Source organism: Diceros bicornis, chromosome 30 (genome assembly GCF_020826845.1).
Source record: "Diceros bicornis minor isolate mBicDic1 chromosome 30, mDicBic1.mat.cur, whole genome shotgun sequence".
Lineage (NCBI taxonomy): Eukaryota > Metazoa > Chordata > Mammalia > Perissodactyla > Rhinocerotidae > Diceros > Diceros bicornis.
In genome coordinates, this window is record NC_080769.1 from 8,546,872 (window position 1) to 8,573,177 (window position 26,306).

Here is a 26,306-nt window from a genome sequence, read left to right on the forward strand (position 1 = left end):
TCCCCCAGGATTCTGCATGGCTCCTCCCTCCTCTCTTCAGGTCTCTGTCTGACTTGCACCATCTCAGAGAGACCTTCCTGATCACTCTATTTCAAATGGCACCTCCACGCCCACCCTGGCACTCTCTAGTTCTATCTCCACATTCATTCATTCATTCATTCGGGGAGGAAGATCAGCTCTGAGCTAACATTCACTGTGAATCCTCCTCTTTTTTGCTGAGGAAGACTGGCCCTGAGCTAACATCTGTGCCCACCTTCCTCTATTTTGTACGTGGGACGCCGCCACAGCACGGCTTGACAAGCGGTGCGTTGGTGCGCGCTCAGTATCTGAACCTGCAAACCCTGGGCAGCCAAGTGGAGCGCGTGAACTTAACTCCGTCACCAGCCGGCCCCCACCTCCACTTGAATATTTCTCCACTGAACACACTCCACCAGTTCTTCTGTACTTCCTGACGTCCCCTCTGCCGGTCTCCCCTCCCCGAGCACACGGCGCAGGGATGGTCGGCTGCCCCGCTCCCTGCGGAAGCCCCAGTGCTCGGGACGGGCCTGGCCCGCGGGAGGCTCTGGACAGTGTTTGTGGGATGAACGGGCGATGGGGGAGGGCGCCCGGCGGCGGGGGCACGTACTGCAGCAGGGCTTTGGTTTTGCGCGTGGGGTCGTCGGGCCGGAAGTTCTTGTGCTCGTCCACCTCCTTCTCCAGGGACAGCAGCTGGCTCTGCAGCTTGCTGCGCAGTGTCGGCAGCGACTCCCGGATGTGGTTGGTCAGTTGCTGCGGGAGAGAGGCCAGAGGTCAGCGTGGGGAAGGGGCTGGCCCACTCTGCCCACCGCGGGCGCACGCTCGCCACCATGCCCCCAAGCCCAGCACACCCTCGGCCTCGAGAGAAAGCGACAGAAACATCCCGCTAGAGCCACACGGGTGCGCGGGGCAGGGAGAGGCGGCACAGCGCTGCCCACAGCGGCACGTGCGAACAGCCCGCGGGGCCTCTGCAGGGCAGACCCGTCGGGGTCCCCATGCCACGGAGCACACGCCACGGTGGGCAACGACCAGGCAGCGGGACCCCACTGCCGACCCGGAACAGCCTCCCACAGCGCCACTCAGGAAACGGCGCAGGAAGCCACCGCAGGACACACGGACTGACCAACTGACCGACAGGCAATCGTCTATTCAGACCGCAGAACGCTGGACGGACAGATGTACAGACACGAGGACGGGCCCTACCAAGTAGACGGACCCCACTCCCCAGCCAAGGCACGGAGCCCACACGGGCCGTGTCCCCTTCTGCGGGCGACGGGGAGAGCGCAGAACATACTGTCACCTGCACCATCAGGGAGAAGGGAGAGCTGTGAGAAACCAACGCGGGCCGAAAGGGCAGTACGGAGCGGTGGGGGGGGGCGAGACCTTTCGCCACAGCCCCCTTTCCTCCACGGGGCTGCTTCTCCCCCTTGTGGGTGTGTCAACCATTCACAAAGCTGAAAAGGAGGCAGCACTGCAGAGGTTAGGGAAGGAGCCTCCACATGGGTCATTAGAGAAAATGCCAAATACAGAGCAGTGGGTACATACACCACTGTCACGGTGCGGAAAAGAAGGAAGAAAAGGAAAGGAAAAGAAAGGCAAGATGGGAGGGAGGGAAGAGGGAAGGAGGAGGGAGAGAGAGGTGGGAGGGAGGAGTAAGGAGGCGGCGGGTGGGGGTGAGGGAGGAAGAAGATAGAGACGGCATCGCCCTCTCCGGGCCCCGAGTGTCCCTAGAAGCAGCTCAGGAAGTGGTGACACTGGCCGCCTCTGGGGAAGGGACCCGTCACAGGATGGGAGGACACGGAACACTGGCTATATTTGGGCTGTCTGACTTTGTTTTTACTACGATAAAAGAGAGAGAAAGACAGAGAGAAGGCACAAGACGAAAGCCATAAAAGCAGTGAATGCCCCCGAAGTGAGAAGCAGGGTCTCGTTGCTGCCTGCCCCACCACAGAAAAGAAGCTATGGAATATTCCTCAAGCTGGAAGAGAGGTGTGGAGGAGCCTCACACTCCCTGGTATGAACCTGATGGTCACCCCAAAGTCCTCTGTGACCCCCATAGCCCGCCCACGGCCCCTCTCTGCGGGAGCTGCGGGGTTAGGGCGGGGAGCTCTAGAGCCGCCCCATTTCGCTGACGGGAAACGGGGGCGGGGGACCAGGGCTCCAGGGGGCACCAGGAGGGGAGCCCGCTGGGTGCTGGCTCTCAGAGGAGGCCCGGGCACCTGCCAGGGAGCGTTACTTCCTTCCCCTCCCCCCGCCCCCAGCCCAGGGGCCCTCTGCCCAGGCGGCCCCGCTTCCTTTCTGGGGGGCCCCTCCCCCTGGACGCTTCCTTCCCTCTGTCTCCTGAGCTGTCTCCTCCGCCCTCCTGCTCTGCGCCAGCTCTCCAGGCCCCCGCACCACTAACACTTGAGTGAGCATTTATCTGGTGACTTGGACTCTCTCTCCCCCTCATTAGAAATACGCCCTCCCCAAGAGCAGGGCCCTGCTCTCACGATGCCACTGTGTCCCCAAGGCGTGCATGAAGGAGTGACATATGGACTGTTGCTCTGAGGCCCTGCCACCACACGGGAAGTGGCCATAAAGTATCGAGGGGGGAATGTCTTGCAACCCTGGGTCACCCGGGACAAGCAAACCAGGACAGCTCCTAAGGACAGGCATGGCCTGTCACACTGTGGCCACAGAATCCCACATCAGGGCTTTTACTCCCCGGAGAAACCAGCACATATGCAAAATGCGCTTATTAACAGCAGCCTTTTATTGACTAGAGAAACCATCCCAGCGGCCCTCCAAAAGGAGACTGATTAAACAGACTAGGGCCTGTGTCTTCAGGGACCACTACACAGCCATGAACAAGAGCGAGGAGGGCTCTCTTCTGCATGGACAGAGCTCCAGGAGACAATACTGAGCAAAAAAAAAAAAATGCAACTGGGAGCATCTGTGACTATGTCATCATTTATGGTAAGAAAGGGAGAAATGTGATTCTGGAAAGTCCTTTTTGCTTTTACGGGCAGAAAGAAACTCAGGCAGGACTAACAGTGCTGCCCTGTGGGTGGGGAGGGAAGCGGCACATGAGGGCACTTCACTTTTTTTTTTTGCTAAGGAAGATCAGCCCTGAGCTAACATCCACGCCAATCCTCTTTTTGCTGAGGAAGACTGGCCCTGGGCTAACATCCATGCCCATCTTCCTCCACTTTATATGGGACGCCGCCACAGCATGGCTTGATAAGCAATGCGTTGGTGCGCGCCCAGGATCCGAACCTGCGAACCTCAGGCCACCAAAGTGGAGCACACACACTTAACTGCAGCGCCACCGGGCTGGCCCCCACTGTTCACTTCTTAATACTGGTTTTGTTTATAAACTCTGTGAATATATTACCAAAGGAAAAAAAGAGCAATAGAAAAACAATGAAATCCCGGAATTGCTGGCATTTGATATGTGCTGTATTTCACGCAGCATATGCTCTGAGCACCCAGCAGACATCCGCCTGAGGGGGCAGGGATGGTGAAGATTTCCAACTGATGGACAAGGAGAGGGAGGCTCAGAGAGGCTGAGCTCCTGGCCCAGGGCCACCTGGTCAGAATAATAATAATAGTGATGACAATAATAGTAGTACCGGCACCAACATACTGAACACCCACTCTTCAGCAGGCCCTGAATTCATTGTGGATTGAACCCATTTTGCTAAAACAAGAGCTGTTCTGGACCAAGGCCGGCACCCTCGTGGATGGTAGCTATTGTGCAGTGCGCAGCCTGTGCAACTGCACAAAACCCTAGCCATACCTGATTCAGGGTCTTCTGCAGGTGTGGGGTGCCCATGCGGTCAGCCATGTGCCGGTAGGCCGGGTGGGAGAGGAAGAACTTCCTCTCGGCCGCCAGCGCCGCACGGATGTCCTTCTTGCCCTCAATGTCCTTCTGGCTGCGGTTCACCACGCCAATGTAGCCTGTGGGGAGAGAGGCTCAGGACGGGCCGGTGCCAGGAGAGCCAAGGTGCCCAGGCGCCCGCTGCGGACCAGGCACAGGGCTGGGCAAGGTGCGGGCATGGACGTGGACCTGGCCCCACAGACTGGGTCACGAGGGGTACACATTACTCAGAAACAGCAGAGGGGATGCAAACGCAGAGTGGCGAGGTGAAGAACAACATAAAGGTCTGGAAAAAGGAGAGATCATCCAGCCTGGTGTGAACAGGGGACACAGCAAAGCTTTGGGAAAGATGAAATCCAAACACGGAACTTTAAAGAGGGGTAAGAGAAAATCTAGAAAGGCAGGGCAACAAGGGACAGCTACTCTGGCCGGACACTGAAGCCTACTATAAAGCCCTTACATTTGGAAAGGTCGGGTGTCCTGGGGCATGGAGGTCCAGGGAGACGAAGGGAACAGAATGGAGAGTCCAAAACCTCGCCCAGCAGCAGGTGGGAACTACTGGTTCACACTCCAAATGCAGCGGGAGGAAAGGTGGAGGATTCCACGGTCGCTGCTGGCAACGCAGTGAAGACGGATACCTCCCAAACTCCACTCCCGAGGGATCGCAGGTTTACACATAAAGCATGACACTACAGAAGTACTTGAAGAAAACCGGGTGGGTGGGGGGGTGGGTGTGCGCGCGTGTGTGTGTGTGTGTGTGTGTGTGTGTGTGTGAGAGAGAGAGAGAGAGAGAGAGAGAGAGAGGAAGGTCAGCCCTGAGCTAACATCCATGCCAATCATCCTCTTTTTGCTGAGGAAGACTGGCCCTGGACTAACACCCGTGCCCAACTTCCTCCACTTTATATGGGACGCCACCGCAGCATGGCTTGCCAAGCGGTGTGTCGGTGCGCGCCCAGGATCCGAACCTGCGAAGCCCAGGCCGCCAATGCGGAGCACGGGCACTTAACCACTACACTACTGGGCCGGCCCCCTGGGTAAGTTTTAAAAATGATTCTAGTTGTGTTAAATTTTTCTGAATGAAATGCAAGGAGCAGTTAACCGTGAAGACATATGAGAAATGGGGCTTGGGAGACAGCCTCCTAATTGACAGCCTTTGGTCAAATTCTGAAATTTCTTTTAAACATGCAAAACTATTTTTAGGATAAAAATGCTAGTTCTAAGAAAAAACTTGCAACATTTGGCTATATAGGAAGTGGGAGAGGAGAAGGGTAGGGAGGTGGCGTTCAAAAAGCCAGTAGAGGGCAGGCCCTGTGGCTTAGCGGTTAACTGCGCGAGCTCCGCTGCTGGCGGCCTGGGTTCAGATCCCGGGCGTGCACCAACGCACCGCTTCTCTGGCCATGCTGAGGCCGCATCCCACATACAGCAACTAGAAGGATGTGCAGCTGCGACATACAACTATCTACTGGGGCTTTGGGGGAACAAATAAATTAATTAAAAAAAAAAGAAAAAAAAACCCAGTAGAGCCAGGAGCTCCCGAGCGTGGACACGAGGCACCCAGCAGTACGGGTGTAGGGATGGGTGTCGTGGGAATAAGAACTCAGCCTAGTGGCCGGCACGTGGCAGGTGCTCTGTAAATAGATGTGGTTGTTGTTACTCGTTATTCACATAATTAGCACCCGCCTGCCCTTTATCCTGCCAACTCTTGTGCTGAGGCGACTGCTTTTCATCTACTTCAAATCTGTCATTATGTCCATTTTACAGATGAGGGAACCAAGGCATGTCATTTACCCAAGGTCACAGAGAGGATTCGTAGGAGAACCAAGATCTGGACCCAGATCTGTGTGGATCTCAAAGTCACTATCACCCATACCATAGGGAGCAGAAGGGAACAGCAGGGGCAGAGAGAGGCGGCTGGCTTGGTTTTGGGATCCTTTAAAGGTGCAAGAGTTTGTGTCTTTTGCAAACCAAGAAAAAGGATCCAGCTGGAGGAATTCTGAAAGTCACAGGGCGAGAGGAGAAAACCGAGGAAGAGTCTGAGGTCCTAAGTGGGGAGTAAGCGTACAAGAGAGGAAGAGTCGACTTTCTTGGAGACAGACAGGAAGGCAGAGGAGGGGAGATGGGGATAAGCGAGTGGGGAGAAAGGCAGCTGGGGAGGTCCATGGCATCCGGCCACTCGGGCGGCAATGCTGAGCCCAGCGCTTGTCCCTCGGGGTCTAAGATGATGGCCTGAGATATGTACGAGGGAGCACAGGGTCAGGGAGGCTGATGCAGGGCTCGGGGACAGGAGGGGTCTGCTCCCCTCTCCAGCACTGACCCTTCCTTCTTAAACCTCTGACACGGATTCGCTCTTCAGCCCCTGACCCTCACAGCCACACGGCTTTTGGGGTTTTGCCCCTGAGGACGCATCTCTCCTGATCCGGGGCCACCTCTCACCACACGATGGCTCAGCAGCGCTGGGGGAAGGTGGTATCCAAGGTCTGAATGTTGTCCCCACGGCTATCCCAGACCAGACATTGATGAGGGAACCCCCAGGAGCAAAAGAAAAGATCAAAATGGTGCTGGCAAAGTGTAAGGGCCAGAAGGTGCCCACAGCTGAGAGCTCATCCCAGAGGGAAGGGATGGGGAAGAACAGGGAAGCAATTAGCAAAGAAATGGCCTGAAAAAAAATTAAAAAATTAAAACCTAGATGGATATCCAACACGGCACCACAGTAAAAAACGGGAACCAACCTAAGTGTCCAACAAATGGGGAATGAGTAATGGCCCATGCAGCCCCATATAAGGGATTCCACAGGACCTTCTGAAGTCGTCTTGAAGAATATTTACCTGTCAGGGGGCAATGTTCTGATATTCTGCTCAGTGAAACGGAAAAGCAGGTCAGACAGCAGCACGGGGCTGGAGAGCTGGTGTGCAAAACCAGCTCTGCCACTCGTGAGCTCTGTGAGCTGGGGCAAGGGATTCAGCCTCTCTGCGTCTCAGTTTCTTCATCCACCAAATGGGGATAAGAAGAGAGCCACCGGCTTGGATTGTGATCAGGATTAAATGGGCTCTCACACATCAGGAGCACAGAACAGTGCCTGGCACATTATAGACACTTACTAAATGTTTGCTATTCTCATTTTTTGAAAATGAAAACATTTAGGCTTCTCTTGTCAGAAGATCTGAGCCTTAACTGGAGCCTGAGCCTAATCAGGCCTCTGTCTAGATCTAATGATCAGTCTACAGGGAACTACAACTGGCCAAATCCTGAATGTGAACATGACCTGGTTTCTTCCAGAAATAAATGGTACAGAAAAAAAACAGAGGAGCAGGAAGGCGAGCTGTCTGAGTAGAAACTTAGGAGTTGGACATGAGGCCAAGGATTTCTCTATAATCCCCCACGAAGAAAACACCACCAGGAGGAGAGGTCATGCGGGGGATTCAAGATCAGCCGTGTGTCGATAACCACTGAGGCTGGGTCCATGAGGGCCGCTCGCAATGCTCTCTCTACTTTCCAGAACGTTTGAAAATGTTCATAATAGAAAGCAAGTAGGAAAATCAACAAAAGTTACAAATCCTGAGGAACTTTTTGGAAGGAGGGCCACAAAGTATTAAGTAGTGGCTCTTGGGGGAAAGCTGGGCTGTGGCTGATTCTAGTTTCTTCTTTCTATACATTTGTTTTCTGATGGTCCAAACACGAGCAGGTGTGAACTGTGTAACTGAAAACTGAATGTGTACAAATCAGAAGAAAACGATACATATGTTCCCTCAGGAAAACAAAAGTGAGAAGGGTTTAGGGTGGCACAGGAAAGCAGTTACTTCGGGGCAGCGGGGAAACGGGTGACGGTGAATGTATGGAACATTTGCCAAGATTTCAGTAATGATAAAACAAAAACAAAGACTCTTTTCAAAATGTGCCGCTCAGCCCCACCCATCTTTCCTGCCCTCCCTGGCCCTGTGCCCCCCCAGGTCTGCCCTCCCTGTGCTATGACCCCCAGCCCCTCCCTTCCCGTGGCCTCCCGGCCGCCCCGCCCCGTGGCCCCACGCGCCCCCCGGCCGCACCTCTCCTCAAGGGGAGCAGCTTGTTTTCCAGGATGTCCCTGGCATCGGTGCCCTCATCCATCAGGTCCAGCTTGGTGATGACGCCGATGGTCCGCAGGCCTGAAAGAGCCCAGAGGTCAGAGGGCACCAGGAGGAAGGAGCATGGGCTGGCCGCCTCCGGCCACCTGGGGTCCAACTGGGACCCTACTTCCAGGTCGTGTGGCCTGGGACAAGCCATAGCGTCACCTGCCTGGACCCCAGTTTCCCTCACGTCAAATGAAGACATAACCGCACAATCTCAGGGGGCTGTCCATGAGGATAAGCCTGTGCGTGACAAACGTTCAATCAACAAACGCTGGCCACTGTCACTGTCACTTGTATATCCTCAAGAGCAGCCCGCCGCTGCAGCAGCAGGGGAAAACCCCATGGAAACTGGAATCCCAGTTCAGCAGGGGAAAACCCCATGGAAACTGGAATCCCAGGTCAGAGGCTCCGTGCTGCGCTCTCTGAGCTGCATGCGCAGTCCCAACGTAACATTCAAACCAGCGGAGACTGTTTCTAGAATTACCTTTCACCTAAATGGCCAAAACTCCACTCTGGAAACCACCCCATCGAATTCCTCCTCTCCCCAAGTCACTCAGAACCAAGGGAACCCCCCCCAGCAAAGCGTGTGTGCGTGTGTGAGTGTGTGTGACATACAGGGGACAGAGAGAAGTGTGAGAGTGTGAGCTGGCATCACCTTTTCGGAGGGCCAAGGAACCACAGCTGTGAATACCCACAGAGCTGGTGCGGGGCAGGGAGGGGAGAGGCGGAGGGGCAGAGGGGCATGACTGGGGAGGGGGTCTGGGGGTGTGGACTCTACTGGGAATGTCCCATCTCACTGGAGCGTGGTTTCTGAAAGGCCAGAAGCAACTCAGCCGTTCAAGAACAAAGACAAAGCAACACGGGCCGCCTGGTGGACGGCCACGCACCTACGTCCCTGCGGTAAGAGGAAAACACACACGCATTACAGGAAAATAAAAAAACATCACCCCGTTTTTGAAAATGTGAACAAACTCCGAAAAAATATTTGCCAAGAGTGGCCACGACTACCTCTGCAGGGGAAGAGAGGCTAGTACTTTTTAGGTTCTATATTTTACAATGGTGACATTGTAAAAGGAATACTTTCGAAGGCAAAAAAATATTTTTTTTAAGGAAGAATGCCAGCATCAAGCTCACGAATGATGCTTAATCGTATTCATTCAGATCTTCTCACTGCCTGATCAAGCCTCTGCCGCGTCTTTGTCACAGTCACACCCCATTCTGTGGGACCAGACCAGGCGGGACAGGGAGGCTGTGGGGGGCTGTGGGCAGGGAGGCTGTGGGGGGCTGTGGGCAGGGAGGCTGTGGGGGGCTGTGGGCAGGGCCGGCCCCTCCCGGGAAAGTGCACCTGGGATGACCTTGGGGGGAGCTGGCATGGCCTGTGCACCACGGGATAGGATGGTCAGCGCTCAGCCCTGGACTCTGTGGAGCTCGCAGTCCAGTGTGGGGACCGCCCTCCGGGCCTGACCCGGGGCTGGCAATGGGGAGCGTGAGCCACAGAGCCTGTCTCCCCCAGCTCCTTACTGGTCCCCACCCCCTCCAAACCACTGTGGAATCAGGCAGTCGGAGTGCATTTTGCAAAACGTATTCCTGTGTGTGTCACACTCCACTAAAACTCCACAGCTCTCAGAGCATGCCCAGCCCCCACGGCAGCCCACCAGGCCCGATGCACCAGCCTCGGCCCCTCTGTCTTCCCTTTGGCTCGCTCTGCTCCAGCCACGCCACACTGGCCTCCTCGCTGTGTCTTGGGCACCCCAGGCTCAAATCCCACCAGCCTACTTAGCATCCACTGTCCATTTTCCTGGACTTGGGCTCTTTTCATCATCCTGATCTTGCCTAAAACCTCACATCGGCCCCGGACCCCCTCTTACCCCAGTCACCCTCAAAGGGTTCTGTTTTCTTCCAGTGCTTACCTCTACCTGAAATTATCCCACTTGCTTATTTCCTTGTTGGATTCTGTCTCCCCCACTGGAATATCAGCTCCCCAGTGCAGGGACTCTGTCAGGTTTGTCCCCCGCAAGGTTCCCAAGGCCAAAACAGAGGCTGGCACGCAGCAGGTGCTTAACTGACATTTGCTGAATAAACGGCCACTGGAAAAGTTTTACCCAGAATGCCCTGAGCCAAAGACGCCACAGTCTCCACCACTCCCTATTGCCCCAACTCGCTTCATTAACTTGTCACTCTCCGTGCTTCCCTGCCTGGCCCCTGAGCAGTTACGGAGATATCCCCAGTCCTCTCAACAGCTCTACAGGCTGGGATTGCTGCTCCTGTTTCAACAGACGGGGGGCCAAGCCTTGGGGAGGGTGAGTAACTTCCAGAGGCAGGATTTGGACTCACATCTGTGCCCTAGGAGGGCTGGGCTCTTCCCACTCCCCCAGACTAGCTTCCTGAGCGGGCAAAGTGGGGGCCGTCGTGTCCAAGGAGGAATGCCCAACACCCCACAACGGCTCCCGGAGCATGCCCTCCTGCACGGCCGGCCCTCAAGGCAAAGCTGTGTCCCAGGAGGCCTTTTCCCAGAGAGGCCACAGGAACACCCCTGACTTGGCATCAAGGATGCCGGGCAAGCTGCAATGCTCTGAGGCGCCTGCAAGAGAGCGCTGTGGGGCCTGGTGGTTACCTTGGGGGTCGACCTCCTTGGCCAGCTTGAGGGCGTCCGAGTTGGCCAGGTCCATGTTGGCAGGGGTGACGGCGAGGATGAGGCTGCTCTCCCGGCTGATGAACTGCAGGATCATGTCCTTGATCTGGTACTCGATGTCTGGGGGCTGGTCCCCCACAGGCACCTTGGTGATGCCCGGGAGGTCGATGAGGGTCAGGTTCAACACTGGGAGGGAAACAAGAGGGAAAGGTCGGCAGAGCCCTCGGGAGTGGAGGGGAGGCATGTGCCTCTGCAGACTGCACCGCTCTAAATGGCTAAGAAATTTCAGCCCATCCATTCAGCCAGTACCAAGAAACCACTAAAAACTTTTTAAGAAGATGATACTCTCATAGGAAACATACTCTGAGATGCGTTCATACAAAGAGACACAAACAATTTTTATATTATGCTACAATCTGAGTAAAAGTGGTGAAACACACATCCCTGATATACACGTATATATTCATAATTGCTTACACATGCATTATACATCACTTGGAGAACACGAAATATATTTGCAATATTGGGAGCCAGGGAGGGGTTTTGCTGTAGGCTCTTTCGTAATTTTTTAATATGAGCCATGGATAGGCATCATTTATTCAAAAATTAATTTTAAAACTCATTACAAGGAAGCCATATTGAAGAGTTAGAGTCGCCTGGAATATTCCCCCAGTGCTGTCCGAGTGAGCAATTGTGCCTCTAGGCCAGAGGCTGTACACGGCCGCAGGCTGCTGCTCTGTCTAAATGATGTGGTTTTAAAATCAGATCATTTTTCGGGGCCGGCCCCGTGGCGCAAGCGGTGAAGTGCGCACGCTCCGCTGCGGCGGCCCGGGGTTTGCCGGTTTGGATCCCGGGCGGGCACCGACGCAGTGCTTGGCAGGCCATGCTGTGGCGGCGTCCCACATACAGTGGAGGAAGATGGGCATGGATGTTAGCCCAGGGCCAGTGTTCCTCAGCAAAAAAAAAAAAAGAGACATATTGGCAGATGTTAGCTCAGGGCTGATCTTCCTCACCAAAAAAAAAATAAGGTCATTTTGCAGAGAAGTCTGGCTTTCTGGCTCCTCCCGGGGAACTGGCAGACCTGGCTATCTTGGGCTACTGTCACTATGGCCACCATCACCTGGGAGCCAAGTGGTGGCTGCCCTTTGCAAAGGAGCATAGAGCTGCAGTTTGCCCCAGTCCCCAACACTCCCAACAGTCTTCCTGGCAGGCTGTTACTCTTTGTGAGAGGGAGGCCGACCCGACGCGTGACTGGCCCAGTCAGCTTTCCTCTGCCCCGTATGTGATGGGTCCACGCCTGTGCCACCTACCATGTGGCGAGTAGACCCGCAGGTTGATGGGCACCGGGGAGATGCCTTTGTTGGTCCCCGTGACCCTGTCGGTCTCCGCTTCGATCTCCTGTCGGACTTCATCAAAGTCTGTAAACTTTTTGGACTTGCAGTGCAAAAACTCGGCATATTCTGAAAAAGGAAGAAAGATGCTCAAAATGAGAAAGAGAAACGGTCTGATAGCGGGTGGAGAGCAGACGGCCTTCAGGGACAGGCGCTTTGTCAAGCAGAGAGCCTGAGGAATCAGCTACAGTCGCTCTAGGAATGTGGGGAGCAACAGAGTGATTCTCGTGACAAGTATTGGGGGGGCGCTCCTACAGACCAAGCCCCATTCCAGACCTCAGGGACTCCACGAGGAAAAAGCGGGCGAAGATCCTGTCCCCGTGGAACGGACGTTCCCCTGAAGCATTTGGCAAAACAACATGTCATGACGTATTATGAGCCAAAAAAGAAATCATCAACAGGTGGGTGTGATGAGCATTTATTCTTTTTTTTTTTTTTTTGATGAACAAGATACAAGAGGAAATATCAGCATCCGTCACCCAGAGCGCGGGTGGTTATGTCTGATGGAGCTTCTGCTCCAGTGTTACACTGTGTCCTGGGTCGTAACGTAGAACCTCCCTCGCTGCGGGTCACGGTCAAAAGACACAAGCCGCTGTCCGAGTGGACCCGGAGCCGCCACACTCTCCAGCTCGGCGAGACCCCCGGGTGCGTATCCGTGGGCCTCATTCATCGTTTTCCCCGAGGCGCCTCACAGTATGCGGAGCAGCGGCCACTGCCGGCCTCACCCAAGCCCAGCTCGCTGTCCCCCTCTCCTCCTGGCTACTCTAGGGGCCCCCACCTAGACGTGAACCCCTCAGGAGAAACACTTTCTGGGCAAGGTCTCGAGTGGATGTAAGAGGCCTCGTCACGCCTTCTGAGCCCGGGGTGTCTGAAAGGCATATTGATGCTGAGATGAAAAGAACCAAAAAACTGACTGACGAGGCAGGGCTGGTCCTGTCACTGAGCCGGAGAGACTCAAAGCACAGGTGGGGATAAAGCAAGAACAAGGAACGTTCACCGTGGGACACAGGCAGTGAGTGTACAATTCCTCAACTTTTCCCTATGTTTGAATTTTCATAGTCAATGCTGAGAGGGGGGACCTTCTAGGCGCAGAGACCACAGCTCCTCCAGTGATGCTAAAAGAAGAGGGAAGTCAGTCACGCTGGCAAACAGCCCAAAGAACTGGACCACCGCAGGGACGCAAAGACGTGCACGGCTATGCTGTTTCTAAGAGTTGAAAACTGGAAATCGCCTCCACGTCTACCAGCAGGAGACCTGGCTACCTAAACTACAGCACAGACACACCATCAGCTGCCTCAAAACAAAGGATGGAGATGCAGATGGTGCCCCACGACACAGAAAACCCAGTAGGTCTAGAATCTCTACCTGGAGGTGTAACAAGACAGAACGAAATGAGCGCCGAGAGGACTGCCCTCCATCACTGTAATCTAACAAACTATGGCTAACATTCAGCCCGTGCTTGCTCTGCCCAGGCCCTGCGTGCGGTCCCATTTGCTCCTCTCGAGCAAGCACCCTAGCAGGTAGGCATCTCCACGATGCCCATATCACAGATGAAGAGACTGAGGGCCAGAGAGATGAAGTGACGTGGCCCAAGCTGAGTGGTGGAGCCGGGATATGGAGTTCAGATAATCTGTCTCCAGGTAGTGGCTCTCAAGTCACATGGGCTTTGAGGCCACCAGCAGGCTTGTCACCTCTCTGAACCTCTGCTGCAGGGGCCAGGGGGCTCCGTGGGCCCAGATCACTGAGGACCTAGTCCGGCACGGGCACTGGCCACTCGGGAGCAGGGGCAATGAGGACGCCAGCTGGGGGATCCAGGATCGCCCACGCCACCCCCACCAGCTGAGCCAGCGCCCAAGGACGGTCACGCTCCAGCCCTTCACAGGGACAAGAGGCGGCTGCTCTTCTGCAGCAACCACCAACAATGGAACAGTCCTCCAACCCCACGGCAAACCTCAGTTCTCTCCCAGCTCAAGGCCCCAGGCTCAGTACCCACAAGAGATCACCGCTCTTCCAGGAAGGCAGGGGATGCGAGATGGGACAGTGCCTGGGGACCATGACATGGGATCTCTCCCCTCCACACCCCGGCCCCACTAAGCCTGGTGCCTGGAAGGCCTGGCCCCACCTCCCCCTGCCCGCCTGTCGCCTCTCCCAGGGAGCCCTCCCTGACTCCATGGCACCCGGCACCCCAGCCTGCGTCTTGGGCTCCACCCGTCAGATCCAGGCCACCATGGATGTTGTCGGGACCAGGACCTGCCAGCTGGGGCCCCCCCCAGAGCCCAGTGTGTGCTGGCAGCCTCCCGTTTGTGTGGGTGCAGGACATGCAGGAGACAGTGCTGGAAGCCATGCCTTCTTCCCCAGCAGGTCAGTGGGCAGCAGAAACCACACCCTCTGTGCCCAAGAGGAAGGTTCGGGAGCCAGCCAGGCCCATCCCTCACCTCCTGTCTTCTTTACAGGGCTCTTTGTTACTCTGGAACTGTGTGCTATATTCCAGGGTCATTTCAACGTTAAAAAGCTTCCACCAAGCTTGCTTTCTCCCCAAGTACTGACCCTCTTAAAGCCAGACCTTGGCCCTCCTCTCCTCAGGATACTCCACGGCTCCCACCTCACCCGAGTAAAAGCCCGAGTCTTCACCACATGCCACAGGGCCTTACAAAGTTTCCTTCCCCCCAACTTCTGACCTCGACTCACGGCCCTCGGCCACGCTGGCTTCCCTGCTCACAATCCAGGCTCGCGCCTGCCTCAGGGCCTTTGCACTAGCTCTTCTCTCTGCCTGCAGACGGCCCCACAGCTCCCTCCTCGCCTCCTTCAGGTGTCACCTTCTCTGTGAGGCCTGTCCTGGCTCTCACCTGACATGACAAATCTCCCCAGTCCCTCTCCTTACCATCCTCGAGCACACTAATATCATTTACCGTGTCACGCTGTGTATTTTCTCTGGTTCCCTGCTAGAAGGGCCACCCGACAGGGCAGGGATCTGATCTATGCTGTCCACCCCTGGGGCTCCTTCTGGGTACACAGTAGGTGCTCAATAATTACGCACACAATTAAATGACTCCCCCGGGAAGACAACATGGTCTCCGCTTCAGCTTCCACGAGGTGGCCCGACTCCAAGGCCACCAAGCTGGCTACGCAGGAGGCTGGACAGGGACCGGGTGTGGCGGGGCCACCCGTCGTCCCCTCCCTTCGTCCCCTCCCTCCTTCCCACAGCCAGGCTCCCAGTCTGACGGGGACGATGGACAGTGCACACCCGCGTCACAGCAGGGCCATGGGCGCTCAGAAAAGAGCCCCAACACGCCAGAAGCCAGCAGGGACCTCCTGGGGGGCGGCCGGCCTGACGCCAGCCCGCCCAGCCCAAGATGACGCAGGCAGGCACGGGGGGGGGGCACACAGCTCGTGCCCGCCATCCCTCTGAAGTGGCGACCATTCCCCATGCCCTGAGGATGCTCTGGACCCAGGGGAGTCTACGCAGGAGGCAGGGGGGTTGCCCACCGGCCGGGCTCCCCCTGCGCCTCAGCTTCCCCACGAGGAGAATAAAAAGAGAAATGGACAGGAGGGCTCAGCCTGGGGCTCTGCAGCCCTGTATGTACTTGAGTACTGGAGATAATTTTTTTGCTTTTTGGTTTTTTCTGCTGAGCAAGAGCCACCCTGAGCTAACATCTGTTGCCAATCTTCCTCTTTTTGTTTGAGGAAGATCAGCCCTGAGCTGACATCTGTGCCCATCTTCCTCTATTTTGTACGTGGGTCACCGCCATGGCATGGCTGACGAGTGGTGTAGGTCCATGCCTGGAAACCAAACCTGCAAACCTTGGGCCACTGCAGCGGAGCGCACCGAACTTAACCACTAGGCCACGGGGCCTGCCTCGATAATTTTTTAATGATCCACTGTCTCAAAGAATAAATCAGAGGCCTTACGGCTGAGCTCATCGCCTGTGACACCTGGAAGGGCTCCCTCTCAGCTGGCCCCCCGCAGCCAAGGCCGAGCCACCGCCCGCTCTGCCTGTCCCAGTTCCCGCTGCAGAGCTGGTCCCTCTGTCCCGGCCCGGCTGCAGTGTTTTCAAACCTTCCCCTCCTCGGGCACAGATAAGAAAGCCAGTCCCACGGGTTCCCGGCCCCCGGACAGCCACGCACACACGCCACCCGCCCTGCACTCCAAGCCAGGCAGGCTTCCCTGGGAGGAGGGTCAGGGGGTGCGATCAGGCCCCGGGGCTCCACGGGACCCAGCCCAGGCCCCGGTGCCCAGCAGGAATGAAATAATAGAGCAGGCGCTCGCCCAGTAGTCACGCTGCCAACCCAGGGGAGCCAGCCACCCTCACCCACCACAGTGCGCGCTGCCCGCGTCCTGACCGGGGGTCAGTGAACGCACTTGCAGGGTTTTTCCTAGAAAGAGGTTCTGCCGTCCCTCTAGGACTTGTTCCTCACCTCATTCGGGTCTCGGCTCTAAATGCCCCTCCCCAGGGAAGCTCCCTGACGCCCCGTGCCCCCGTGCCCCCACTCCCTCACCCTGCCCCTTCCTCCATGGCACTCATCACACCGATGCACCACATGCTCAGGTGTCCCCTGCTAACACTGGAGCTGCGGGACAACAGAGACGCGGCTCTGGTCCCTGCTCTCCCCGGCACCTGGTGCACAGTAGCTGCTCAATAAAACTTCATTACTGAGTGACTATTACAAAGCATTAGGGGCTGCAGCCTAGACGGACATCACTCCCCTGACCCCCAGCGGGTCCCCACTGTGGTAAATCCCCCACCTTGGGCGTCCCCCAGGCCCTTCGAGAAGGTGTCCCCAGAGGGAAGGTGACAAGTGCATGCCACCACCTCCTGGGGGTCGGGGCACAAGGAAGCAGCCCCATGACAGAGGCCACGGTCCCCTCAGGTCTACCTTCCCTCAAGGCCTCCTGTTTAAAGGAAACCCACAGCACAGAAGGCAAGGTCCGATCACCCTCCCCACCCCAGAGGCAGACCCAGTCACGTGCAGCTGGCATTTCTCAAGAACTGTGAAATGGAGGTTCTGCTGGGACAACCTGCCTTCAGCCTGGTCCCTCAGGTCTGGAAAGGGCGAATCAGGCACCACAACACGGTTTTGGGAGGTGACAGGAAGTGAGGGCGGTAGGAGTGCCTAGCCATGCCCAGCTCGGTTCCAGGCCTTCCCTCAGCGCCTCAGTTTGCCCACAATGAAATGGGACAACACAGAACCCAGTGTGGGGACGATGTGAGAAAGCAGTCAACTCCACAGTGCTGGGCCCGCAGGGAGACACAAAGGGCTCAACTACACGTCTTAGGGGAACCTGCGGGGCTGTCTGGGGTATCAGTGCTTCTCCCGGAGGGGCTCTGCCCTGATCCTCACGGACACAGCCCACCCCTTCTCCATTCTCAACCCAGCAAAGGGCAGAACCACCAGCGACTCTGGCAGCGGGAGGTGGGGTCCGCCTTCCCCAAACCTGTCATCGACAGGCCCGCTGGTCTGGCTGATGCGGTCCAGGAGGTACAACTTGGGGCTCAAATACACTGGGAGACCCCAAGTACCACATGGTCGAACGGATCGGACTGCAAGGGACTTCTCAGAGCCACCCAAGAAGGGGCAAAGCACGTGACAACTCCCTAGCTCTTCTGGTCCACAAGCTCCCTCTGATTTGAGATAAGCTGTGAACAGCTCCCATTCTAGGACACGCTGCCACTGGGAAGACATGATACTGTCATTTATTATAACAAATATGTATCTGGTCTTCCCTCGTTTCTGGCAGAGTCCTCAAATCCTTGGAATGTCCTAAGAGATACGAGCTATAAAGGAGTCTTGATATTCATCACAAGCACATTTCAACCACACCTGAGTTTATGTTAATGAGGAGACTTGGAAAACACCTAAGGATGGGGGCTGGTTGCCAAGGCAACCAACCATGTGATTAGAGGGTTGGACCACCCCTTGACCTCCCGGGAGGGGACAGATCTGGAGGTTGAATCAACCACCTATGGCGAATGATTTAATGAACCATACCCACGTGATGAAGCCTCCATAAAAATCCAAAAGGACGAGATCAGAGAACTTCCGGGTAGGTGAGCAGGTCAAGGGCTGGGAGAGGGCGTGCCCTGAGAGCCTGGGAGCTCCTCGCCCTTTCCCCAGACCTGGCCCTGCACACCTCTTCCCTCCAGCTGTTCCTGAGTTATAGCCTTTTATAATAAACTGGGAATCCAGTAAGTGATACGTTTCTCTGAGCTCTGAGTCGCTCTGGTAAATTAATCGAACCTGAGGATAGGGTTGTGGGAACCTCTGATCTATAGCCAGTGGGTCAGAAGCACAGGTGACAATCTGCACTTGCGACTGGCATCTGAGGGTGGGGGTACAGTCTTGTGGGACTGAGCCCTTAACCTGTGGGATCTGACAGCATCTCCAGGGAGGTAATGTCTGAACTGGCATAAATTGTAGGACACCCAGTCAGTGTCCACTGAGAACTGGACAACTGCTTAGTGGTGTTGGAAAAAAATGCACATTGGAGGCCAGTGTGCGCGCTCCACTTCGGCGGCCCGGGGTTCGCCGGTTCGGATCCCGGGCGCACACGAATGCACCGCTTGTCAAGCCATGCTGTGGCGGCGTCCCATATAAAGTGGAGGAAGATGGGCACGGATGTTAGCCCAGGGCCAGTCTTCCTCAGCAAAAAGAGGAGGATTGGCATCGGATGTTACTCAGGGCTGATCTTCCTCAAAGAAAAAAAAAAAAACCATCCACATCGGAGAGGGTGCCAGCCCCCAGCTCGGGGCACACCCTGACCGCTGTGGAGTCTGCAGTCTTTATAGAAAGGGCCCTGCCGGGGCCAGGCTCACGGGGAAGGTGCTGGATAAACAGTCGTTGATAACCCCGCCCCCAGGAGAGAAAGGGCACAGCAGCAGTCTCTAGAGCACGCCCAGGTGCCTGACTGATGCAGATGAGCACCTATGGGTGCCAGGCCCTGTGCTGGGCACAGGGGAGAGTGGTGGGTGGACAAAGCAGATCAGCGTCCCTGCCCTCATGGCATGCACATTCGCCCAGGGGGAGAGAGACCACTGAGCAAGTGCAAGAACAGGATGATGTCCTGTTAGGAGGGACTAAGGCAGCAGTGACTGGGGTGGGGGTCCGGGGGCTCGCCCAGGGCGGGAAGAGGAGAAGCAGGAGGAGCAGGAGGACGGGGCAGGTGGTCCAGGCGGGGAGCACAGTGAGGGCAAAGGCCTGGAGGCAGGAACAGACGAGCTGATCCTGAGGACGAGGAGGGAGACTGGCCGCAGCCGGGGAGCAGGAGGCGGTGCGGTCCCAGACGCCAGCAAGGCCCCGTGAGGACCAAGAAGCCTCGAGAAGGAGGCTGGGAGCCAAGTCCTGACAGCCCCTCTCTGGCTCCTGTGAGCACCAGCCCAGGCCAAGGCCCGGAGGGGAGGTCCCAGGCCCCCACACCAAGGGCTACGAGGCCCAGGGCTGGTTCCCAAGGAGGAGCGGGGTTCACTCAGGAGCCACCAAACTTCCTGGTGGCTGCGGTCTGAGGTAATTTTTAAACAGCCGATTAAAAGTAATGGCTCACCGAGACCAGTCTGGACAAGGAGAAGCCGGCGCCACCGGGCGTCTCGGGCGTCAGAGAGGAGGACCAAGGCCCAGCCTCGTGGCCGTGTCCTGGACTCCGGACCCCCAAGAGGGGGCGGCCACGCCACAGCCACATGAGGTGCCACGGCCATGAGAGAGGCACCACTATTACCCCATCTCACAGATGAGGAAGCCAAGGCACAGAAAGGAAAGCTACTCGCCCCAGGCCCCAGACAGTGAGGGGTGGCAGCCTGGCTCCGGAGGCCCGTCCCTAAGAGCCAGCTGGACAAGAGTTTAATCTCCAAGAGCAACGCAGCCCCATGTAGCCCCAGAGGGCCCCGTGAGCCCCAGCCATCACCGCGCCCCACACTGGGCTCAGTTTCACCCCTCCCAGTAGCGGGGCGTCTCACCTCCCCCCAACCCCGTCTCCCCCAGCTGTTCAGTGCCTCCGGGACCGGTGCCCGGACTCCCCACCTCGAGGTCACTCTAGACTGCCCTTCACGCCCCCGGCACCGCCCCGGGCCAGGCCCCATCACCTCTCGCCTGGCGCCTGGCTAACCTCTCCCCGGCCTCCCCGCCTGCCCTCCTGTCCCCGCCTGTCCCTCCTCCACAAGGTGGCCAGTGGGCTGGGCCAGTCTCTCCCCAGCCCGCACGCCACTCCGGCTCCACGGCCTGAATCCCTCACCACGCCTGCCAGGCCGTGCCACCCGCCTCCTGCCGCCCTGGCCTCCCTCCTCCCCAGGATCCCTCACAGCTTCATCCACGACTTTGCCCCTGCCTAGAATGTTCTCCCTGGGCCCCTGGCCAAAGCAGATCTAGTGCCCAACATACTCTCCCACAATGCCCTGTGCTTTCCCCTCTCAGCCTGACCACAGCGATCCCCCGTCTGCCCCCTCCAGAGCAGGGCTCAGGGAGGGCTGGGCCACTCAGGTGCTCGCACTATCTTCCCGGCATCCGGCCCAGCACTGGGAAGGCTGCAGTCAGCCAGGGGAGGAGAGTATGCGAGTGGGGACACAGCAAGAGCGACTCTCATGGGGACACCCTGGGCCCCTTGCCCCCACCCCTACCCCTACCCACAGCCTAACCAGATCCAACTACATCTCCACGGCTGTCACCCTGTCCCCACCTCCCCCGGGGCCCCCTGCGCTGGTCCCTGCGGTCTCTTCTCCACCAGTGGCCACAGGATCTGGTCAAGTCACACCTGGGCCTGAGGCCACACTCCCCAAGAGTGAGTTTAAGATTGGGATTTCAGAATGACACCCTGTGTACTCTCAGGCAAGCAGCTTCAGCCTGGAAGCCTCAGATCCCTCCCTGTAAGGGGGGGTGGCAGGAATGGAGATTTCAATGTTAATCCAGTTAGACACTGGGCAGATGTGTGCCCTGACAGTCGCTGCCCTCAGTGTCCCTGCAGGGCTGTCGCTTGTCATGTGCTTCTCCCCCCGCCCCCCCGAAGGAATTTCAGTTCCTCCGACAGGCCACTCTGGGCATCACGGCCTACCGTCTACACACACCACTCTCTGCTGGGAAGGCGACTTCCCCTTCCCCGACCCAGCCCAGCGCATCTGTCAGTCTCAGCTCACACATCACTTCCTCAGAGGAGCCCCGCGGGACCCGCCTCCCGGATGGTGTCGGCCACCTCGCCCCACCACGTACACTCCAGGGGGTGAGGGCCAGGCCTGCGTGTCTCCCTGCTGGTCTCGCCCCAAGTCTCCCCTTCGGGCCCTCAGCACTAACGGGAGCACCAGGAAGGCAGGTGGAAGGTGGTGGTGGCAGCCATGGTCCTTGCACCGGCCTGTGGCACACAGCGCTCAGTGGACCACCGCTGGGTGACAGCCACTCTGGAGCCCTCCCGCCATGACACGGCCGTGAGCTTTCAGTGCAGGAAGCCAGCCAACCTGTCCTCCCAGCAAGCTGTTCCCAAACAGCAACACAAAACCGCAGCCACTGGGACAGCGTCACTCAGCAAGGGCCTCGCGTGGGCCAGGCACTGTTCTAGGGGCTGTGCGTGTCCTGAATAACGTGGGCTTCACAGCGGCCGACAGAGGGGGTACTATAATTATCTTCACTGTCCAGACAGGAAACACGGCCGGGAGCAGCGGTCCCTCCCCAGGGGCCAGACAGGCAGTAACCTGCAGAGCCAGGATTTGAACCCGAGCAGTCTCAGCTGCCAGCCCCCGGCCACCAGGGCAGAGGTTTTCCCGCTGCGGTCTGAGGCCAGAACATCAGCATCACCAGGAAACTCATTCAAGACGCAGATGCTCAGCCCTGCCTCCACCAACCCGCCGAATGGGAAACAGACCCACAGGGCTCTGCACAGCAGATTGGACACCTGAACCCAGAGGATGCAGCCCATTGGCTCGCGCTGGCCAATGACACGGCAGAACTCAGGAAGAAGAGGTGGTGGACCAATCCGCTGACGCCTCTCATTGGAGCCACACCCCCGCAGGTGGGTGGGGCGGAGTCAGAGATGAAGGGGAGAGGGCGGGACCAGGCACGGCTGAGAGCTTGGGCTGAGGTCTGGCCTCAGATCCAGGTCAGGCGCCCACTAGCAAGGCACGTAACCTGGCTAAGCCTCGGTTCCCCCGTCTGTAAAATGGGGGTGTGGCAGCTGCCTGCCGAGTGCGGGGGTGTTTAACCCCGCTGTGCAGTGAGGCTGGCGCACACCAGTGCTGAACCGGCCGAGGCTGATATTCCAGGTCAGTGGGGGAGCAGCACGGAGACCCCCACCTCCCCCTCCCCGGGGGCTCCAGAGAGAGAGAGGCCCCACCCCCGACGGCTCCCCCAACCCTTCCAGCTTCTGACGCGAGATGCTCTCTGGGGAGGCCCACGTGGGTTTTGAGCTGGGAGATGTGCCCATGTCATGTCAGACTTGTGTGGGAAGAAGAGAAACTGAGGCCACCGAGGGGAGGACAGAAAAACTCAACAGGTGGGCCATTCTATAGTCAACAGGCAGGTCCCTCCCAAAAGTCAATGTCATGACTTAAAAACAAATGAAAGGGGGGGCTAACCGTGGTGTAGTGGTTAAGTTCACATGCTCCGCTTTGGCAGCCCAGGGTTCGTGGGTTCAGATCCCGGGTGCAGACCTGCACACTGCTAATCAAGCCATGCTGTGGAGACGTCCCACATACAAGGTAGAGGAAGATGGGCACGGATGTTAGCTCAGGGCCAATCTTCCTCAGCAAAAAAAAAAAAAAGAAAGAAAGAAATGAAAGGGATGCTGGAAAAGGAGACGCGACAATGGAGCGTAGCGTGGGACTGATCAGAGCAGCTGTAAAACCGGCCAGGAGAGATTTGAAGGGCAACCAGCAAGGTGAACGTGCACCAGGCGTTAGATAACATGCAGGAATGAGCACTCTTCTTGGGTGTGGTTCTGCGACCGCAGGAGGGGGTCCTTACTGCACGGGGAGGCACAGGGAAGCATTCTGGGTTGACGTGTCACAATGTCTGCTACTGATTTTGAAAGCATTCAGCAAAAACACGTGATCTACGACATAGCAAACAAATCCGGCACCTGGCGGCCTGGTCACGGCTGAGGATGCCCGGATGGGTGTGCGTGTGCACGTGCTTGGCTCCTCTGCACCCAGGGAAAACGAGAATTCAAAGCCAAAGGACGGCCCAGGACCCCCGACTCCATCACAAGCCCCCTGGCCCCACGCTCATTTCCTGCTGCAGCTACGAGGCGCCCACCGTACCTGTTTTTGAGTAGATGAGCTGCAGGATGAGAGGCCGCCGGGTGACGATTCCTGAACCTCGGGGAAGGAAGTCCCTGTGGGAGGGGAAAGGGACAGAAATTACTCACGAGGCTGGCCTGCGGGGCAGGAAGTGTGACCACATGTGGTGGGGCAATCCCCTCTTGCAATCTGGGCCACCTCAGCAAAGACACCAGCCCCAGCGGGGCACTGGGGAGGCTCTGGCTGTGGAGGGTCCTGAAGCCACGGAGGGGCGGGGGAGGGCCTGGACTGAAGGGCGGTGACAATGCTCCGGCCCAGCATGCCCAAAGGGCCCTTTCCTTGACAAACATCTGTACCATCTCCCCCAGACCCCAAAGAGATCAGTACATTCCCTACATACATGTTTTAAATTAATATAATGCCATAGGTATGAGATAAAGACTAAATAAAACGAAAGTAGTTGATGACAAAATATGATGTGTTTCATGTCCCGAAAAGATAAATCGATCGAGGCAGGAAGTGCATTAGTGGTTGCCCCGGGGTGGGAAAAAGAGAGGAGGGCGCTCTCTGGGGTGATAGAAATGTTCTAAAACTGGACTGGGGGGATGTTGACTAATATTTACTGTAAAATTACTAAAAGTCACTGCATTGGAGATGGGTGAATTTCCTAGCATGTAAATGATCCCTCAATAAGGCTGTTTAATACAACAATATATCCCATGTATTTCTCTATGGAAATACTCAGGCACTACCTGCCGGACTTACGCTAATACACCTGGATTCGTGCAAAGCAGGAAGACCAGAAGCCACCCTGGACCATTGAGAAAGGAAAGAAAACGAGCAAGGGTCCAGGCAGGCACTCAAGCAGAATGGCATTTTTAGAGATGATTAAGTTGCGTAAAGGACTCTGTTGTTTCGTGTAAAATGGAGAAAGGTTCTGGGCTCAGGGAATTTCAAACAAGGTCTGCACCTAGAGAAACGTTTGGATTATCTGAAATTTGTGCAGGACAATTGTGCTGGGCAGGTGTCGTAAATGGCAAGACAACAGCGTGCTGGGTTCCCCATCAGTGCCATTGGTGTCACGGCGCTCCTCCGTACTGTGACAACCGCAGTGTCGCAGGGGGGCACCCTACCCACGTTGGGAACCCCTGTTGGGACCCTAGAGGGCCCCAGAGGTGGCCGCTGGTTCTCAGCCCAGGCTGGGTGTCAGAATCCCCGGGAACGTGCTGACCCAGCGGGTGGAATGAGGGAGCAGGTGCGCCCTCGTCCCCCTCACCATGCATGAGGGGGTTCGAGCCCCAGCAGCCCGTGGGCTGGCCCGCCACGCTTACGCAGCGCCTCCTCCGGCGGGGTGCAAGACACGGCAGTGACCACACAACCGGTCGGCCCGCACCCTGCGGGGAAGCACAGCCCAGCCTGTGACACAAGGGGCCGTCCGTGGGCAGCAGGGCTCTGAGGGCCCCACGGGGGCGCTGCTGGCGAACAACAGAGCCCGAGTGGATGGGCCCAGAGACGGGAGGGGTGGGCTGGTGCTGGAGGTCACAAGGCTGGGCATCGTTCTTAGAGCAAGGCCACCCAACAGGGTTTAGGGGCAGTCAGATTATAACCACATGTGCTTTTAAAGGTGTGTGGCTTTAAAGGACTCCTCTGGTGGCTACAGAGGAGAGGGTGGGGGTCGAGAGGCAGGTAGGAGGCGACTGCACTGGTCCACGTGCACGATGGCAGGGGCTGGACCAGGGGGTGGCAAGGACACAGACGGCAGTGGACAGTCACTGGACAGAGCCCAGAGCAGTTCGGGAGATGGACAGCCACGACGGGGGACAGGCTAGACAGAGAAGACCCGTGGAGGGTGGGAGGGGCCGAAACTCAGGGCAGACGCCCCCCCCCACCCCGGACACGCGTGAGCCCCAGGGGGCGAAGCCCACAGCCCCTGGCGGCACAGTCAACCCTCCACACCTCGGGTGCTGCCCGTGGAGCCACGTTCCCGAGGATGACAGAGCCTGTGGCCACGCCTGCCCTGCACGGGGCATTGCACGCCCACTTCACACGGCCTGACTCCCTGAGCTGCATCCCATTCTCCCATTTGGCAGATGAGGAGACCGAGGTGCAGAGAGGACAGGTGACCTGGCTGAGGTCACACGCTCGTTCACTCACGTATCACTCACGCCCACCGAGCACACTGGAGGCGCCGGGGACACCAGCGCTGACATCTGAGGGGACCACACGAGATGGGGGGTGGGGACAAAGAAGACACACTAGGGCGTAAGGGGGCTTGGGGGCTGGATGGTCAGGGAAGGCCTCTTTGAGGAGGGAAATGAGGGGCGAGCTATAGGCAGGGTGCAGAGTGCGCAGGACTGCGAAAAAGAAGGGGCCACGTGCGGGTCACCAGACCCCAAAGTGGCCTTTTCACCATGGCCCTCGCCAGAGGGGGCAGCCTGCTGTCTCCAGGACAGCAACGCCCTTCACAGTGCCGCCAGGCCCGCCAGGGACACGGAGGCCTGCGGGGGCTGTTAAGCTCCAAGCATGGACCCCCATGCTGCTGCTTCCTTCTCATCGCCGACCCGTGACCGCTGCGTGGATGGACCAGTGCGTTCACCTGCTCTCCAGCTGATGGGACCTCTGGGTCTTTCCAGTTCGGGGCCAGTCCGAATACGGCTGCTAGGAACACTCTCGCACACGCCTCTTGGCGACATATGCCCTTGTTTCTCTCGCTGAGTCATAGAGACGAACTCGACCAGACAAAACTAGTCTGCGGCGATAGAAATCAGAGCAGTCGGTTCCCGCTGAGGGAACCGACTGGAAGGGGCATGAGAGAACTTTCTGGAATGATGACAACATCTTCTATCTTGATCTGTCCTTTGTGCATGCATTTATACAAAAATTTAAGGTGTATACTTAAGATTGGGGCGATTTATGATATCTAAGTTAAATCTCAGTAAGAAGGTCCCACATATAGGAGGACAGGCTCCTGAGGACTCAGAATCAAACATACAGTGAACGCTCCATTAAAATTTGCCCACGGAATCCTTACAATCTTGCTAGTTTCCCAGTAAGAAGAACACCTCAGATCTAAAGAACTTTAAAGCCCACTGGGGGAGA

General features: G+C 57.2%; 1 protein-coding gene across 7 annotated transcripts in view; it reads right to left on the reverse strand.

The window, feature by feature from the left end:
• DNM2 (dynamin 2) overlaps positions 1 to 26,306 on the reverse strand; it is an 85,501-nt gene that overhangs the window by 32,995 nt on the left and 26,200 nt on the right. For all 7 annotated transcript variants that reach the window (XM_058525695.1, XM_058525694.1, XM_058525691.1 and 4 more), the window contains exons 2-7: positions 23,229 to 23,302; positions 11,920 to 12,069; positions 10,592 to 10,795; positions 7,915 to 8,013; positions 3,794 to 3,954; positions 626 to 768 (exon numbers count right to left, since the gene is read on the reverse strand). In XM_058525695.1, the coding sequence (XP_058381678.1) occupies positions 626 to 768; positions 3,794 to 3,954; positions 7,915 to 8,013; positions 10,592 to 10,795; positions 11,920 to 12,069; positions 23,229 to 23,302 (831 nt within the window). The remainder of the gene's footprint in view (positions 1 to 625; positions 769 to 3,793; positions 3,955 to 7,914; positions 8,014 to 10,591; positions 10,796 to 11,919; positions 12,070 to 23,228; positions 23,303 to 26,306) is intronic.